The sequence below is a fragment of the Suncus etruscus genome, chromosome 11, assembly GCF_024139225.1.
Source record: "Suncus etruscus isolate mSunEtr1 chromosome 11, mSunEtr1.pri.cur, whole genome shotgun sequence".
Lineage (NCBI taxonomy): Eukaryota > Metazoa > Chordata > Mammalia > Eulipotyphla > Soricidae > Suncus > Suncus etruscus.
This window is the reverse complement of record NC_064858.1, coordinates 77398452-77410758: the sequence shown is the minus strand read 5'-3', so window position 1 is coordinate 77410758 and position 12307 is coordinate 77398452. Positions and strand designations below refer to the sequence as shown.

The 12307-nt window shown below is 42.2% G+C and overlaps 2 protein-coding genes across 2 annotated transcripts in view; one reads left to right on the top strand and one right to left on the bottom strand.

Moving 5' to 3' along the window:
* The window catches only part of TFCP2 (transcription factor CP2), a 76143-nt gene extending 74108 nt beyond the window's left edge, over positions 1–2035 (top strand). The window contains exons 14-15 of the mRNA XM_049783423.1: positions 837–888; positions 1611–2035. Coding sequence (XP_049639380.1) covers positions 837–888; positions 1611–1648 — 90 coding nt within the window. The 3' untranslated portion in view covers positions 1649–2035. The remainder of the gene's footprint in view (positions 1–836; positions 889–1610) is intronic.
* SLC4A8 (solute carrier family 4 member 8) overlaps positions 1–12307 on the bottom strand; it is an 829308-nt gene that overhangs the window by 490180 nt on the left and 326821 nt on the right. The window lies entirely within an intron of this gene.

Genomic DNA, 12307 nt, shown 5'->3' with positions numbered 1-12307 from the left:
ATCTGTTTTTATTATGTATTAGAAATTTATCCATTAATGAAATGGTTGGACAATTCCATTCTCTACCCATACTTCTGCACCCAGTTAATTCATCTGTAAGTAAATACTACTTATTTGTTGCTAGAAAAAAACAGAATTCAGCATTGCCTTCATGTTGGTTTTTTTCTTTTCTTAGATATAAGGTCTTTGGGAGACAACTAATATAAATTAAGAAAAATGGAGTTTTGTCATAATAGCATCACTGTATTGTTTTAAAACTTGAATTATGTGCCAAAAATTACAGTGATATTATAGAAAAGTTTTCATTAAAAATCATGTCATTTGATAATTTGTGATTAGGTCACTCTTTGATTCTGATGAAAGAATTAAAAACCATATGACTCATGTAAGAGTTTGTTATCCAGTCATCACTGTTCACATTTGCAGTTATACTTGGGCATTCTGGAAACTTTTGGTCACCCCAGGGAATTACATATTGTTAAGATTCCAGGATGAAATTTATGCCTTTATTTTATAAAATGGAGAAAGAGTTTTAGAAGGAAAAGTAGGAAAAGAAACCTGATGGGTTCCACAGCTGTTGAGGAAAGAATATATAGATGAAATGTAGAAGTCAGTTCTTTCATAGAGTCCTATTAGTGTCTATATTTCTCATGGACATTATTGGGGCTACCCTAAAAAATACCTGAAAAATACTTTTACTGTCACTATTTTAGACTGCTCAGTTTTTGGATGTAAAAACTAAACAGAAGAAAACGAAAGATTGAAGTCACAGGGTCAAAATAAATACAACAAACCAAAGTTTAATTATTAAAGCAAATTTTCTTGCCTTTTTTCAGATGATACAGAATTTTCAGGAAGAAGCGTGCTTTATTCTGGACACAATGAAAGGTAATAAAATAGTAAGACATTTGCCTCTGTAAGGGATATAGGACCTGTTTTCATACTATGAAAGGACAGAGAAAATATTAGCCATCTTATTTATCTGTAGAGGAAAAAATGACATTATTAGGGACCTTTCTTTTGTATGAATTGGCTTTTTATTTTCTTGGGCCACACCCAGTGACTCTTAGGGATTACTCTTGGCTCTGTGCTCAGAAATTACTCCTGGCAGCCTTGGTGAATCATATGGGATGCCAGGGATCAAAACCAGATCTTCTGCCTGCAAGGCAATCATTCTAGCTGCTATACTTTCACTTTGGCCACAGAATTGGCTTCTTTATATATATATATATATATATATATATATATATATATAGAATACTCTTCAGTTTTATTTTTCTTTCCATGGAAGAATGAAGAAGTTGAGGTGTATTTTTTTTATAATGCATGTTTTTATTGTACATATTTGAATGATGGTTAATAAGCTGTGCCCTTTGTCCTGTTCCTTTTATTTTCTTTATCAGTAAAGCTTTACTGAATCAGAAAGTAACTCAACAGACTGAGTGCATGCTTTGTGTATAAGGCTCAATTTTTGTGACCTCTGAGTTTAGACCTGGGATAGCCTCTGATCACTGCTAGAGTGGCCGAAAAGCCAACAAATCAATAGTCTGACAACTTTTTACTTACTGTTTTCAAGGTAACTAAAGATTATTTTCTCTGTCTTTCTACAGCAGAAACCAATGATAGCTATCATATCATACTGAAGTAGGTGTGGGGACACTCTGTGCTCAGAGGCTCTTGCTTCCTCACCTCTTGGAAACTCCTCTTCTTGAAGCAAGTCATAAATGGAGGCTGGAAGGTCTGCAGGAGCCTGACTCTTCTGATTGTGTGTGTGTGTGGAGAATCCAGATGTTGGAGAAAGAATTCAACTGTTTGTGTGGATGCACACAGAGATCACTGCCCAACAGGCATTTCTACAAAGTTTCTTAGTTAAAATTTCTGCACCCTGTTACTAAAAATCAATAGAAATGCCACATAATTTAGGGTATATGTAGTACAGAAAGATGAAAATTGTGTGATGTTTAATGTAAAGCTGTTAAATTTTTTGTGATATAGAGCCATATGTTTTTTTCTAATATAAAAGTGAATATCTATATTCCTAAGACTAGAGCTTCAGTATCTTTCGCATCAGTCATATTGGCATTTTGCTATATTGGGCCCTGAAAATGTCTCCAAAGAGGACATGTTTTTAATTTCCCTATGATTTTTATGAGTAACTGTAATTTTAGTTAACTTTTATTGAGCATTTTCTTGTACCAGGCAGTGTAAAAATTATTTAAATTGATTATCTTATTTTAATTCTCTTGATGTAGTTGATAATAACGATCCCTACTTGAAGTTGAGAAAATGGAGACATACATTTCCTAACTGGTTCATAGACAGGCAGCTGGGAAGTAGTAAAACTGAAATCCAAATCCCAGCACCTGGTTTTTTTAAACCACTGTCCATCACTGCCACCTTTCCATACAGTCAACATCCTGTGCTTGCCAGCCTTCTGGCAAGTTAGTCCTTCTGGAGAATAAGATAAAGCACTGACTGCAGACTGAGAAATCCGCCATTGAAAGGAACAAACCATACCCAAATAATGATGAACAAATCAGAATTTACCAAAAACTACAACAAGATCTTTGTTAAGTGCCATCTTTTATCAGATTTATAGAATTTGAGGTGGTAAAAAACTATGAATTAAAAAAAAAAAACAACTACGAATTACCTGTAATATCCCAGATACACTATTCTTGAATGACTCTCAAACTATGAATGGTGTATGCTATCCCAGTTCCATTTCTGTATACCTTTTCTCTTGATATTGGAAATTCTTTTATTCATATGGTGTTCTTTTAGAAATTTTGAAAGAAATTTATTCCAATCCCATTCACACTTTTACCACATATTTTCTTAAAGAATGGCATTGTTTGTGTATATAAAAAATTTTTCTTTACATGTAAAGTTGTATCCAGAAATCCCTTTACATGTTGAGGTGAACAAAGTTGAATGTTCGAAGATTCTGTATTGGATATTGACGTGTGTGTGTGTGTGTGTGTGTGTGTGTGTGTGTGTTTTAAAGCATTTGATAAAATTTAAATGTTTTTATACAGAATTTTTGTTCATTAAAATAAACCTACAGCATGACCTGATTTCTTTTGGTTTAAAGGAAATTGAAACTTAGAAACTAGAATATTGAGTCATGATGTTTAAAATTTACACCAGGCCAACTTGACATGTTAGACCACTTTTCAAAAATCAAATGGCCAGATGTTCCAGTTTGCAGGTACATATCTAGTTATATTGTGTTCCTAGGATGGACTTCTCTGCCTCAGATAAGTCAGTTGTCTCAGCAGCCTGCTACTATTTTTTCCCTCCACAGCTCCTATATTCTCAAAAAAGGGAGAAAAAAAGGCAAAAAGATAGCCAGTGTCCATAAGAAGTGATATGAGGTCATAGATGTTATGATTTCTATGATTTCAGAACAATAGTACAGTGGATAGGGACTTGTTGTGCATGTGGTCAACATGAGTTTAATCTCCAGTATCATATGATCTACCAAGCATGTTAAACATGATCCCTGAGTGCAGAGCTAGGAGTAAGCCTCGAGCACAAAGAGGTGAGTCACCAAAACAAAACAAACAAACAAACAAAAAACAAAAGAAGGCTTGACATGGAATAATGGAGTGTTTGTTTTAAAAACCTTGCCTATTCTAAGAAAATCTCTTGAATATGGTTGCTGCAGAAATTCCATTAAGTGAAAGATTAAATCAAGGGCCCGGAGAGATAACACAGTGGTGTTTGCCTTGCAAGCAGCCTATCCAGGACCAAAGGTGGTTGGTTCGAATCCCGGTGTCCCATATGGTCCCCCGTGCCTGCCAGGAGCTATTTCTGAGCATATAGCCAGGAGTAACCCCTGAGCACCGCCGGGTATGGCCCAAAAACCCAAAAAAAAAAAAAAAAAAAGAAAGAAAGAAAGATTAAGTCAAGCTTTTATTCAAGGACTGGAGAGAAAGTAGAACAAGTAAGGCACTTGCTTTGTACTTACCAGTCCTGGATTTGGTTCCTGGCACCCCAAGCCCTCCAGGAATGATTCTACAAGACTGCCAGGAGTGATCCCTAAGCACAGAGTCAGAAGTAAGCCCTGAGCACTGCTGTGTGTGGCCCAAAACACAAAAAGCTTTATTCTTCTTTCAGAATTAGAGAGATTTGAAGTACAAACATTTGCTGTTAGGAGTCCGCTTCAGTTTTTTTTTTTTTTTTTTTTTTTTGCCATACCAGGTAGTGCCTAGGGTTTACTCCTACTTTTGTGATTTGGAGACCATGCAGTAATGGGGATTGAATACTTGGCACTGGTGCTCAAGATCTCTGAGCTATCTTTTTGGCTCTCACTGTGTATTTTGTTGTTCAATTTATAACAATTCCAGGAATTGAAGATGAGCCATTTTATTTCACTAAACATTAATTGATATCCTTGGCAATAGATGGTTCTTTTTATAGGAAATTGATCTGTTAAGGTCTCTGCTAATCAGTTGGGAGAGCATCCATCTCAACAGGAATGGGTACAAATGCTACACCTAGTTACATTGTTCATATACTAATTCATATATAATAATCCCATCTCATCCTGTTTCTCCTAAAAATGCTTTAGGATTGGTCTTTTGTGTCTTTATTTAAACTTTAAGGCTTTAAAAATAAAAAGAATTACTGCAAATTGGAATGAGCAGGAAAAGATGTGATATGAGATTGATCAGAACTTGTTTTCTCTTGATCAGTAATACTTTATTTCTCTCTATGCATTACCTGACCTTGCCTTTTATCTTTTTGTTTTTGGCTACACTTGGTGGTGGTTAGAGGTTACTCTTGACTGCATTCAGCATCACTCCTGCTGGCTTGGGGGACAGTGTGAGTTGCTGGAGATCAAACCCAGGTGGACTGCATGCAAGGCAAAATGCCCTGCCTGCTGTACTAAATTCCAGCCCCTTGTCTTTTATCTTAAACTTCCAACTATTTCTTCATTATCCCTTTTCTTCTTTTCCTCTTCACTGTGCTACAGATTTCCTGTATTGTTTATTAACATAGATCTATTCAAGTAACCTTGAAAAATTTCAACTAAGTCCATCATTTGTCCTCCTATTTAGAAACTGAAAAAATATAAATGAATTAAAATTTCAAGTGGGATTGTCAATTATAAGGGAACATTGCTATTTTAAAAAATACTGGTATGTTACTGTGTTATGTACTATTTTGCATTGTATTGGATTTGGGAAAAGAGTAATAACCTATAAATAATATAATTTTAAGTATTGTTTCATGAAAGGTGGTATACTTCACCACAGATTACTATTTGTCCCCTAATTTCTGTCACTTTCGTTTTTTTGTTTTGGGCCACACCTGATGATGCTCAGAGGTTACTCCTGGCAATGCTTGGGGGGGGGGGCTTTGTGATGCTGGGGATCCAACCTGGGTTGGCCACATGCGAGGCAAATGCCCTACCTATTGTACTATTTCTCTGACCCTTAATTTCATTAAGGATTTCATTGGCATCTTTACTAGCATAGTTGTAACCTTGATTCAGTCTATTTACTTTCTTTGTGCTTGTTTGTTTTAATTTGGGGGGCAATACCCAGTGGTGCACAGGATGTATTCCTCACTCTGTACTCAGCTCTTGGTGGTGCTGGGGGACCTATGTGTTGTGCTGGGGATTGAACCCATGCTGGCCACATACAAGGCAAGCACCTTAGTTTCTGTACTGTCTCTTAGGCCCCATCCTTTGTGCTTATTATGCTTGTGCTCTAAACTTCCCGAGCCTTCTACTCCTCAAACTTGGTTTACTTTTACAATAGGGTGTGTGTAATACATATGTTGCAGGCGACTTGGTAAAGATGGGAGTGAGGGTGGTAAACTTGAAGGTAAATTTCCATTTCTCTGTTCTACCTACCTCGGTCACCAACACTCTGGGAAATGCCTAACTTGGGTCAGTACTAGTAAAGTTGGCTGCAATCACCTACATGATACAATTGTCTGTTCCCCACCATTCTCATAAGGCAGCACCTGGAGTCCATTTGTTCTGCAAAGTGTGGGAGATAATTGCCATCCAATTTTTAGGGAGCTGTGAACTCAACTCAGCTGTGGAATTGCTCTTTGCAGGGAGGGAAAGTCATCCCTCAGCATGGGTGATCTGAGTCCCATCACCTTTCCCTCACAGAAAAGAATTTCAGAAGGAAGCAAGGTTATTTGGGGTGGGTGGTATTTGGGCCACCACCCAGAAGTTCAATACCTGGCACTACCTATGGACCCTTGAGCCCTGGATTACTTGCCAAAAGTAATCCCTAAGGTATATACCCTGAACACAGGTGGGTGTGGCCCTTTAATGGAAATATTTAATGCATGTGGTTGTTAAGATTAAAAAATACAACAACTATAAAGCAGTTTATTTGAACTCAAGACACTTGTTTTATATTTGTTGTGCTATGGATTGAATTCAGAGCAGTACATATATACTGGAAATGCATTTTACCACTGAGCCACACCCCTAGCCCTTAGTATACTACTGACCACAATGGATTTTACTTGTGTGTCACAAAATCTGACTTTTGTTCATCTGTGACTGCTGCTCTTGTTTGTATGTCTTTCTATTCTGATTACCAGAATTACCACCCATGTGTAATTTGTGTGTTCTAGATGGTCCACACTGCAGTAGGTCCACAATAAGGTGATTTCATCCAATGTTTGTACAGGGTTGATGAAAAATCTTGGGTGATGATTGATTAAACATTAACCTTTCAAGGATGTTTTTGTTATACATTGTTTTGCCTCAAGTGGAAACTTCTAATAATATGTACATAGGACTTCCAAAAGTATGCTGTAGCATGGTCTGGAAGAAAGTAGTCGCATTTAAAATTGGATGCCTAATGTCATTATTTACGTATTATGTTTTAATTATGTTTTAAAAATAGAATTTATCTACATAAATATATTTATGCTTCCTTTCAGTTTTCTTTTTCTCTGTTCTACTGAGCTTGAACTTCTGGACATGTCTCTAAAGACCCTGCTTAGGCTAGAAGCAAAATTGCAGTTATTATTGGTAAAAGTGGCACCATTTTAATAACTTGTCTAGTGAATATCTTACACACAGCTGATCCAGGATGGACCTTGGTTCAATCCCCAGCGTCCTATATGTTCCCCCGAGCCAGGAGTGATTTCTGACCGCAAAGCCAGGAGTAACCCTGAGCATCACTGGTTGTGGCCCAAAAAGAAAAAAAAAAGTAACTGATGTTGTGATGCTTGTTATTAGACCATTTGATCTAAAGTTTATTACCAAATTAGATCCTGTTACCTCCTCAAAGAATTCTTAAACTACTTGGCTATCTTCTCCTCTGTTTTTTTGTGTTTGTTTTTGAGCCCCACCTGCCAGGTTTAGGTCTTACTCCTGGCTGTGCTTCGGTGCTTAGGAGACCATATATGGTACTGGAGATTGGAGTTGACCACATGCAAGTGAAGTGCTTACTTAACACCCATAATATCTTTTTGGTTCTGTCCTCTAGTTCTGTCAACGGAGTTTGGATATTGAAGTTGATGGTACCTGAAAAATTACTGTGACAGTTCAGCAATGGATTATGAGATACTTTTAGCCTGGTCAGCATAGCCTTTAGGCTTTATTTAATTTAAAAAATTTTTTGTTGTTTTTGGGGATGTTTTGTTACTAAATTTTCTTATTCTACAGATTACTCTGGACCCAGCCTTTTGTCTTTGTACATTCCAGAAAAATAGAATCATGAACATTTTTAAGTTTAGAATATTTTATACTCTTCTACTTAATGTTAATAGAACTGTAGGAAAGACATAAAATTTTGTAGTAAGTGGAGTTGGGAATTTTATTTATAGTATCAGGAGACATACTTTTTGTTTTGCTTTTGTTTTGGGGCCACAACCTGCATTGTTCAGGGTTTGCTCCTGTCTCTGAGTTCAGGAATCATTCCGGGCAGGTGTATGTGTTTGTGTGAATCTTTAATTAGCCACATGCAAGGCAAGGGAATCATACCGGGTGTGCGTGCATGCATGTGTGTTTATGTGTGCGTGTGTGTGTCTTTAGTTAGCCATATGCAAGGCAAAAGAATCATTTCGGGCGTGCATGCGTGCGTGTGTGTGTGTGTGTGTGTGTGTGTGTGTGTGTGTGTTAGCTATATACAAAGCAAGAATCCCATCAAAAGAATCATTCCTGTGTGTGTGTGTGTGTGTGTGTGTGTGTGTGTGTGTGTGTGTGTGTGTGGTTAGCCATATGCAAGGCAAGAATCCCACCAGCTGGACAATCACTCTGGCATGGATAAATACTTTTTGATGTCATGTTTTATGTCTAAACTTCAGCCAATAAGGAAATTATCCAGATTTAGTGCTCTAAGAATTAGTGTTTCCTAAATTCTTGGATTCGCTCATGTCACTTGGGGAGAGGACAGAAATCTTGGCATTTTTTCCCAAGTCACCAAACCTCTCTCATGCCCCCCACTTCCCTTCCTTTCCCTTCATTACTATACTTGCAGTAACTGGACATGCAGCACTTGGTTGTGTTTACACACTTAGAGGTGATGCTTATGGAGTTTAGTTGTTCACACATGCTCTCAAGTGTCCACTCAGTTGTGTCCTGCACATTCTGATCACTAATCTAACCTCTCTTAATTCAAAAGCAGAAGACTTGGTACCTAGTAAAATGTCTGCTCAGTAGTATCTTGTTTGCAATTAAAAAAAAAAAAGTGCACCAGGCTTTGGAACCAGCCTGATCTGAGTTTTATCATCCAGCCATCAATAAACAGCAGTAAATCTCTACTGAACTCCTAAAGGTCAAATACCAGGCTTTGTACTAAGTGCTGAGAATACAGTAAATAGAACCATTTCTTGCTGTCAGGCAATTTGTGAGTGAAGATTGAATATCCAAGATATATGTCAGGTAACAAATGCAGAAATATATAAGACAGCAGCATAGAGATAGAGGGAAACACCATCTTAGAATGGGGGGGGGGGGGTGGGGAACAATAGAACAAGTAGTCAGGAAGTTTGCCTTGCATGTTGTTGACCTGAGTACGATCCTGGGATCCCTATATGGTCCCCGGATTTCCACCAGGAATGATCCCTGTGATTGGGGAAAGTTTCTGGTAAGGGACCATTTGAGCAAATGAGTATATAGCCTACTGTCCTGTGAAGGAATCGAAAGGAGAGCTGTGACTTGCAGAGTTCAAGCTACATATGGTAGGGGCAAAGGGAACAGATGACACGAATGGGGTGGTTTCGAGGACAAAGAATGTGCCTTTATTTTGTAGCGCTTTACAGATGAAGGAAGCCATGAGAGACAGGAAAGAAAGGCATACAATTTCTGATATAATCAACATATAACTTAATTTTTGTTTGGGGCCACATCTGGCGGTGCTTATGGGTTACTCCTGGCTCTGCGCTCAGAAATCATTCCTGGGAGACTCGGGACAATTAGGAGATGTCGGGGATCGAACCAGGGTTGGCCGCGTGCAAGGCAAACGCCCTACTCACAGTGCTATTCGCAATGGCCTATCTTTTTTTTTTTAAGTCGGTTCTCGAGTCCCCCATTCTAAAAATGGGTCGCAAAGATCGGAGAATCCTGTGGAATATTTGGTAAAGAAACCGATCTGATACAATGATAAATGAACATCTCACTTTATTTGTGTTGGTTTTGTTCTGTTTGGTGCCACACCCAGCGATGCTCAGGGGTTACTCCTGGCTCTGTGCTCAGGAATCATCCCAGGTGTGCTTCGAGGACGATCTGGGACGCCTGGCTACATGCAAGGCCAGCACCCTACCCGCCGCTCCTTCCTTTCCTTCCTTCCTTCCTTCCTTCCTTCCTTCCTTCCTTCCTTCCTTCCTTCCTTCCTTCCTTCCTTCCTTCCTTCCTCCCTCCCTCCCTCCCTCCCTCCCTTCCCTCCCTCCCTCCCTCCCTTCCCTTCCCTTCCTTCCTTCCCTTCCTTCCCTTCCTTTCCTTCCTTCCTTCCTTCCTCCCTCCCCCCTCCCTCCCTCTTTCCTTCCTTCCTTCCTTCCTTCTTTTTTCTTTTTCTTTCTTCTTTCCTTCCTTTTTCTCTTCTTTCTTTTTTTCTTTTTCTTTCTTTTTTTCTCTCCCTCTCTTCCTTTTTCTTCTTTCTCTTTCCCTCCCTCCCTTCTTTCTTTCTCTCTCTCTTCTTTTCCTCCTCCTCCTTCTCTCTCTCTCCTCTCTCCTCTCCTCCTCTCTCACCTCAGTACCCAACTCTTTCGTTCCTTTCTCTTCCTCCCTTCCCATTGCTTGGACTGTCAGCCCACAGGCAAGATCTGATGACACGGCAGGGAAACAAGGTCCTGCAGAAAGAAAGAACAGAGAAGGAGCCATTGTGTGTGTGGGGGGGGATAGTAACCAAGGAGCGTCTCTTCCTTTTGGGAGGCTTCCGCGGCACCACACCAACCCTCGCCGAGCCCGCAGTGCCAGCGACTCCGACTCGGGAGGTGCGGAGAGCCCTGACACTGCCAGGTACCGAGCCAACGAGCGAGCGAGTCAGTCTCTGCGACGCGGAGGGTCCGCGCAGGTCGCCGCCTCCAACTCCCGGCAGGCCTCGGGGCGGGGCGGGGCGTGGGCGGGCGCGAGGACTCCATTTCCCAGCCTGCCCCAGGCGTCGGGTCGGACGTGCCGGCGCCTATAAGAGCCAGAGCGCTGCGGCCGGAGCCTATTGTTAGCCGGAGCCGGAGCCGGGGCGGTTCTGGGCGGCTGCTGGCCAGCCGGGGCCGTCGACTTGCCGGAGCCGCCCGCCCGCCCGCCGGCTGCCCGCCGCCCCTGCCTGCCGGTTCGCCAGCCCGCCGCCCACTCCCTCCCCGCGGCCCCGCCGCTCGGGGCCCCTCCGCGGCCGGGCTTGCTCCTTCCTGCGCGCACGGGGCGAGGCGAGGGAGGCCAGCCGCCCACCCACCCATCCGCCCATCCTTCCATCCACATCCCGGGAGGAGGCAGCGCGGCGGGCCGGTAATGGGCCTGGTGCGGGCGGAGGGCGGGGAGGGGGCGGCCGCCGTCCTTCCTGCCTGCCTGCCCGCCTGCTCCCTCCCTGGGCGGCCGGTCCGTTCGTGCCTCAGGCCCGGGGGCGGGGAGCGCCGGGCGCCTCGGGGAAGCGGGGGGCACGAAGGACGCGGGCCGGGCCGGGCCGCACCGCGAGACGCCCAGGCCGGCGTGGAGAGGCTGCGGGGAGGAGGCCCGGGTGGGCGGGTGGGCGGTCGGGGATGTGCAAGCTCCAGCCGCCTTGGATGAGGCTGTGCACGGCCGGGCCCGGGCAAGGAGCGGGAAGGTTATCTTCTAGCAGGACCCCGGGAGCCGGTGACTTGACCCGGCCTTGCAGCTCGGGTTCCTGGCGTCTGTCTCCCCCCTCCTTTTTTTTTTTTTTTTTTTTTTTTCTAGTGCTGGTGGGAAAACGAAAGCATCCCTCTCGCCCTGCTTGCTTGCTTGCCATCGATCTTTTTTTTGCACGGCCCCAACACGCCGCAGATTTGCCATTCATTCTTTCTCGGGTGTCTTGGGATCTCGATGCAGCATCCCTGGAGAAGGTGCAGAGTGTTGGACACACCGTTCTTCTGTAGGGATTGGTAGAAGTTATTCCCAAGAGACACACACAGGGTCTTGTCTGTCTTGTCCCCTTGCCCTCTAGTTTTTCGGTGCAAGGTAAATCCATAGTTGATCTGACTGACTTTCCCTCCTGCCCATCTCCGAATCTGAAGGAGGTGGGATGTGTCAAGACTTAGAAATGGAGAGTTAATGGTTCCTGCAGCATCATGTTCCAGTTTTCTCTGTCTCTCTGGCTCACACAAAGATGTGTGTCTACCACAGGATCTTAATGTAGATGGAAGGAGCCAACTGGGCGAGAAACAGAGAGTAGTGAGTGTTGGAGGAGGGCTCCCTTCAATACCTGGTTTAAAACACAAAGGATGTATTCACTTGAACACTTTATAACTTAGTGATCCTAGAAATCACAAGGACACACAGCTGCAAAACTCACTGAGAATCCACCACAGTACCCCGTGAGAGGAGAAATAGGCAGGTCATCGCATGTAACACTTGGTAGCAAAGCCTGTTTTCCTCTAACATTTATACAGTTGAGTTGTTAGATGATCCTATTATATAGTTATTGTTGATCATCTTACTAGGGGTTTCGGTCCTTTTTGACCTTTAGCAAAAGTTGGGATCCAGTGCAACAGATATGTTTTCTCCTGTGAGATGTGTCATTTTGGACTCCTTTAGGGTAAAAACTCATTACCTTGCAAGTATGTATTTTTAGTCACAATTCCTAGCCCACAACGTTCCCTCCAATCCAGTCCCTCTTATAGTTTCACATACATGGCGTTTTTTAGGGGGATG